The sequence below is a fragment of the Megalobrama amblycephala genome, linkage group LG1, assembly GCF_018812025.1.
Source record: "Megalobrama amblycephala isolate DHTTF-2021 linkage group LG1, ASM1881202v1, whole genome shotgun sequence".
Classification (NCBI taxonomy): domain Eukaryota; kingdom Metazoa; phylum Chordata; class Actinopteri; order Cypriniformes; family Xenocyprididae; genus Megalobrama; species Megalobrama amblycephala.
The window spans coordinates 63,122,402-63,129,213 of NC_063044.1; the positions used below are offsets into that span (position 1 = coordinate 63,122,402).

Consider the following 6,812-nt stretch of genomic DNA (forward strand, 5'->3'; position numbering starts at 1 on the left):
TTGTGTGTTTGTTTGTTTTATTATCTAAGACTTTTGTTCAAAGAATAACTCAAAGCTGTATAATAACCACACCTTCCACCTTATTAGCCAAGTTGAACCAGTTGTTTGCCACCATCTAGTGGCCATATTAATGTTACTGAAAAGCATGTCAAACATTCACCTCAGCTATGTTAATTGCATTTAAAACATATTTCAAAGAAATATATGCACTTCACTCCTGCATGAGATGAAAATATTTCTTATGGAATTGAAAATTACGAAATTTTACTGGAATGATTAAGATCCGATAAAGTAGTAAATTAAAGTATTTTAAAAACTGTGCAAAACAACAGCAAAGAAAGAAAAAAGTAAAAAAAAATGGTCATATATAATAAAATATGCAGAATAAAAAAACGGAATAAGATAACCAGAACATTTTGGCTGTACATTATGTTTAAAAATAATTGGCAGTTATGCAAAAATATAATTCACTCTAAAAACAAACAAACAAAGTGAGAAAAAGAGAGAAACAGTAAATAGTAGTAAATTGTTAATAATTATAAAAAAATAGAAAAACACATGAAAAAAATGTTTTTGTGCACAAATTTACGTGTGCATGACCCTGAATTTTTATTTGGCCAAATACTTTATAACATCCAGCGCTGAAACTGCAAAGCTCATTCGCAGTTCGTACAATTAAATATTTTATGAAACAGGTTAACTCTGTGAATCTCTCTCTTTCCAGCTCTCAGCATTCTATCTACTTACGTTTATTTTTACAGTCCATTAAAGGAAGTGGGAATGGAGGAAAGGATGAGATGCATGCTGGAGAAAAATCACATCTCCATGCTGAGCATGAGATAGAAGCCTGAGACAGTGCTCAGATCTCCACTATAGGATATAAACTCCTTTCCTCTATAGGTGGCTCACACTTCACCTTTCTTGTTATCCATCCTACTCTCTTGCTTGTTAAATTTTGCTTGATGCTTGCAATCTGTAATGTTGTATATCACTGTGTGTGAGAGTTACTGTTATTTTTGATCATTCTGTTGCCCTCAAAGCACTGTAGTGGAAATTACAATTTGATCCACATGCTAATTGTTTCTGAACCCAGCTAAGCATTTTGACTGTGCTGTACATAGTTAAAGGTGCTCTAAGCGATCCTGGGTGGAGTAACTTCCTGTTGACGTTCGAAGTGTTGTCAAACAAAATAGAGGCTAGCTAGACCCTCCCTCCTCCTCCTCCTCCCCCTCCCCTCCGTGCTTTCTGAAACAGTCATGAACGCGCATTTAAAATCATTCTTGTCGGTTATTGGCTGGAGCGTGTTTATTATGTTTCGTGGTCCAGACTGCACCAGTTTTTTTTGTTTCCGTTTTTGGAGCTTGTGGCGACTACAGAGACCGCGTTTTTTTACAGTGTGTTCAGGGGACAGGCAGCTAGTGGATAGTGAGGAGATGTTTGCTGTATGTGACAAAAAATGTTTTGGCCTAAAAACGCGTGACATCACTTAGAGCACCTTTAAGCATGCTCTAAATGTGAAGGTGGCATGATAGAATAACATTAAAGGGTTAGTTCACCCAAAAATGAAAATAATGTCATTTATTACTCACCCTCATGTTGTTCCACACCCGTAAGTTCAGTGGTTCTATCTTAATATTATAAAGCGACAGGAATACTTTTTGAGCACAAAAAACAAAATAGTGACTTTTCAACAATATCTAGTGATGGGCCGATTTCAAAACACTACTTCAGAGCTTTATGAATCAAATCAGTGAATCGGAGCGCCAAAGTCACGTGATTTCAGCAGTTTAACCGTTTTGTTAGGAGATCCAAATCACTAGTTTGAAACAAAATATTCATAAAGCTCAGAACCTTCATGAAGCAGTGTTTTGAAATCGGCCCATAGATATTGTTGAAAAGTCGTTTTCTTGTATTCTTGTCGCTTTATAATATTAACCACACGAACTGTTTCAAATCTGTTTTTTGTACTTTTATGGATCTTGAGAGTTTGAATGGCTTTTTTTCTCAACGCAGGCCTCACTGAGCCATCGGATTTAATCAACAATATCTTAATTTGTGTTCTGAAGATGAACGAAGATCTTATGGCTGTAGAACGACATGAGGGTGAATAATTAATGACATTATTTTTGGGTGAACTAACCCTTTAACAGATTTCTGTTAGTAACTCTGTCCTTGTTATTTCTTTGATCACTAAGTCATGCAAAAAAAAAGCTTTCATAATGCTTGCAAAATGATACTAGCCTCTCTAGTGATTTGACTTTGCTTTTATTTCCTGTCATGATCTGTTCACACTGTTTTATATCTGTGACAGTATTGACGTGTGAACAGCATCTCATGTTACTTTCCAGTGAAAGTCACAACATTAGAATCATTTTATTTCTTCCCAAAAACACAAAAGGAAAGTATTTTTAGGCAGAATGTCTGAGCAGCTCTTTACCATAAAATGAAGATGCAGATTTTTACTGCCATGCTACAAAATAAATAAATAAATCAATGAAACACCATAATTATATTTATGTTTCTCTGATATACTGACATGGAAAAGTTTTCTTCAGGATTTATGAAATTAACTGTTGAACAACTTGTAATTAATAAGGAAATAAATAGCTGTACAATTTGAATCCTTGGTGCTTTAAACTCTCACTTTTTGTGACATCTGCACTGAAAACCATGTGTAGTAAAAAAACAGCATTGATGGTCAACAAGCATCACCACCAGAAAGACCATGATGGTCGACCAGCAGCAAATGAAGAAGTAGCAGAAGTATTTTTGACTTCTGGTGCTGCATGGCTTTGCTTTGTAGTTGGTCTTTGCCAAGTCTGCCACACAAGTCATGAAAAGTGAAGCCAAATCATTTCACCCCCTGGTGGCTGTCTGCAGTAAAGGTCATAAACACAGCCCTCTCTATGAGAAAAAAGAAAAAGAAAAAACACACACACCCAAAAAATGGTTTCTGTCATTTTAGGTAGCTCTTATCATGATTGTGTATGTTCAAGTGTACATTTTTCTAATAAGTTGGGTTTTAGTTAGTTATTTGATGCAGTAAAAACTGGGTGGGTGTCATGATTGACAGCTGTGATTGACTTTTTATGGATAGTAATGCGTTATGTTAATTTTATGTTATTTTTTCTTACCAGGGTAGCGTTTCCTAAAAGCATCATAAGCCTAAGTTGATCATAGATCCATTGGTGGCAATGGTTCTACTATCAACTTAGGCTTACTATGCTTTTGGGAAACGCTATGGCTTGACTTGGTAGTTTGTTTGTTTTTAACAAAAAAAAAAAGGTTCTCTTTGGCAAAAGTAAAGGCCCTTTTACACCAAAAGTGAAATGACTAAGGAGAAGGAAGTTCAACACTCTTGTTTCAGCAAAAAAAAAAAAAAGAAACACAAATGTGAGGTTTAACTAAAGTCATTTTTGCTTAGCATGTTCGAATTGAATCGTCGAATTTCAACAGCAAAGACATTGGTTAATAAAGTGACATTTTAATAATTTTAGGTTTGCTTGATAGTTTTCATTTAACTGTTTTTATTCTTTTTGATGAATACTGAATATGTTTTTTGTGCAAGTGAGATTAGTTTAATGCATGCTCACATTTAGTCTAGAAATACAATAATCATCATATTTACTAGCGCACATTACTCACAATTTCTCTCAATTGGCGACAGGAGAGGTGTCAGTCAATAAATGTGGAAACGAAGTAACTTGTGTTGCTGGTTTGAAAAAGTAACTCAGATATTTTCCTATAATGTAATAGTAATGCACTACTTTACTCGTTACTTTAAAAAAGTAATCTGATTACATTACTTGTAATGCGTTATACCCCAACACTAGCTGTAGGTGCTACTTCAGTTCAAGAACATACGCAGCGATAAAGGCTTGATAATTACTGCAACATATACATTGTTAGTTACTGGAAAGCATGCATATTTGTTGATATTATTATCTGGAATATGAACAAATAGCCACGCGGACCAGGGACTGAGGATGTGAAATCCAGTCAAATCTGTAAAACCATGAAAGCTTGATGTACCAAATATGATACTCAACAAACAAATAATTATTTACAATATTTTGTCTAAAAGTTCAATAAATGGTTCCATTTAAAAAAAAAAAATAGATTTTTCTGACAAGTATTAATATGTTTGGCATTAAGAAAGGTAATGTATCATAGGCTGCCATGCTTCATTTCCAAAGTTTTTGTAATTGGCTTCAATCCAAACACACTACAAAAAAGTGATGTCCATTGGGATAAACGCAGAGCCTGAATATGTCAAGATGAGATAATAAGACTTAGACTTCAAAAAATCACTTTCTTTAAAATATCATATAGGTGCGTCCAGCTCAGGGCGTGGGCTTCTGGTGATTTTCCAGACCGATCATGAGTTGACATTTTTGAACACAGGATCAAATCCCATTGATGAGAGCATTCTCTTAGCTCTGACAAAGAACAGTCTCCCTGGCGACATCCAGGCTGATCGCGCGCGCTCTCTCTCTCTCCCGGCCCCCCACCCCCTTCCACATGGACCATACGCATGCACACACGAAACCTGCGCGCAGGTCTCAACTGAGTTGCATTGGCTCTGCAAATGGATTGGGCGTTGATCGTGGTTGCAAAACTACTTATTGACAGCCAAGTGTGAGAGAACGCAACAGAAACGGCACTTTTTTATCCAATTTGCGTGTAAACTGGTGGCATGAACAATCCCAAATGATTTTAGGAGATACTTTTATTACTTTTTTCTCCTCACGAAACTTGCCCGACTCAACAGGCAGTTGCAGAAAGTGACTTGATGCCATAAGAGTCTCGACTGTCTTCAGCTTCAGTGTTCTGCGTCTCCCCTCAGGATGAACGGAACGTTTTTCAACCACACGGTGTTTACGCACGGCGTTCTGCTCAACCGCAGTCAAGAGCTCGCGGGGACACTAGTTGATTGCTGCACGGGTAACGGGAGCGAGGTGACCGCAAACGACGGTGGCGGGTCTTTAGTTCTCGCTCATGACGAGCGCAAGCTGTTCGTTACGCGCATGGTGCAGATCGCGGTGTTGTGCGTTCTTTCACTCACAGTGATGTTCGGGATCTTCTTTCTCGGCTGCAACCTCATGATTAAGTCCGAAAGTATGATTAACTTTCTGGTCAAGGACCGGAGACCATCCAAAGATGTCGAGGCGGTGATGATCGGACTGAGTTAGCCACGGGTGTCACCTGCAATTGTCCTCAGATTGGGAGGCAGGAAGATATGCAACTTACGTCTTTGTGTTCTGGGAAGAGAAGGCGATGTGGATGAAATGTTCTTGAAGCAAAAATGACAGAGATACAGCTGCACGTTTACAAAATGAGAATGTATTTATTCATGTTTACGTAGCTTTTTTGTATTTGAGGTCATTTTGCTTGTGATTTTTTTACATTGAAGTGTTTACACGTTTTTACCTCATAAAAAGCAGAGTATGTATTCCTGCATTATGTTTGTAAAAGTAGCTATGCGAATTATACAATGACTTTATAGCGTGAGGGGGCTCGACTTGTGAAAGGAAAATTGTAGCTATTTTGGGCGCAACTATTCTAAAAGTTCTTTATCTACAATATAGTTTAAACAAACACGAATATTTTTGTCATAACACAGTGATACACGATAACTTGTGCTTTTTTGTCGCACCCGCACAAAAATCGGCAATCGTGTTGTCATGGTTACTTCCTTGCCAGCACAATTTAACCACTTGTTAAAATAAGCGGTCTAACTTTTATTATCAATGAAAACCCTGTTTGAAACCTATATATGCTTGCATGAAGAAAAAAAAAAAAGTACATTTACAAAGATCCTCCAAATCTTGTGTTTTGACTTTCTTTTGGTGGGGGGGTCAAGCCTTATAAATGGAGAAATATTGACTTCCCCAAACTCACCACCCTGCTTTGTACTAGACAATCACTTCCAGAAGCATGTTGTTGTGTGAACGGTGACTTTTGCACCTTGAATCGCAGGTGTTTTGATTTTGAAGATGTCAAAATGTATTTTTCTTGGAGTTTAACTTGTGGCCGAGAGCACGTGAGGGGGGAGATGCTTGTCTGGTGGGGGTGTTTTCAAGTGATTTCTTCCCTGATCCCAGCGGTTGACGTCTCTCCCTCTGCATGCGCGGTGCTCGGTGTGTCAGGCACTTTCTAGGTAACACCTCAATGCTGCATGGAATATTTTGTAAACTATACTGACTTGAAAACTTGAAGTTGTGCAGCATGCTTTGAATAAAGTTGTTTAAAACATTGCATTGCATTTGTTTATTTCTCTCCAGTGGTCAGCCATGCTGAACAGTGTAAGTGAAATAACTGGACAATTTTGCCACATTTTAAAAATAAGTCTATGAAAAAGGTCCTTCTTCTGGCTTCACTTTCGATAGGTGATTGGTGCAGATAGGTCATTTTTCATATAATTCTAACACTTGCACACTTATACACACAGATACAGATGAAAATTCTCAATATGATGTTTTATTAACGTAGTTAACGTATACCATTTATTTTATCTGACTTATTTGTAAGTGTGAACTCGTGAACTGTAAACACGCATAATGTCAGGTGTCTTTCTGGTCATTTATTAGTACATCTGCAGAGAAAGTCTGGTTCTGCTTACAAGCTTATGACATAAGAGTCTAGTCTCAAGTTTATTTATTAAGCCCTTTCCACTACAGAGTAAACCAAAAGGCTGCACAATAAAAAATCTACAAATAAAACAACAAAAACACAATAATCAATAATAATAGAAAACAACATTGAATAAAAGATAAAGTACACCTTCCAAAATTTAAACATTTAAAAGCCAT

At 37.0% G+C, this 6,812-nt stretch overlaps 1 protein-coding gene across 1 annotated transcript; it reads left to right on the forward strand.

Annotated features, from left to right (window-relative positions):
* The first annotated feature begins 4,847 nt into the window (after positions 1–4,847).
* Positions 4,848–5,192, forward strand: rprml (reprimo-like). The gene has a single exon (XM_048197640.1). It carries the CDS (start codon positions 4,848–4,850, stop codon positions 5,190–5,192), a length of 345 nt encoding a protein of 114 aa, XP_048053597.1.
* The last annotated feature ends 1,620 nt before the right edge of the window (positions 5,193–6,812 follow it).

Bases quoted from the DNA above. Each gene is read 5' to 3' on its own strand.
- rprml (XM_048197640.1), top strand. From the start codon at position 4,848: ATGAACGGAACGTTTTTCAACCACACGGTGTTTACGCACGGCGTTCTG.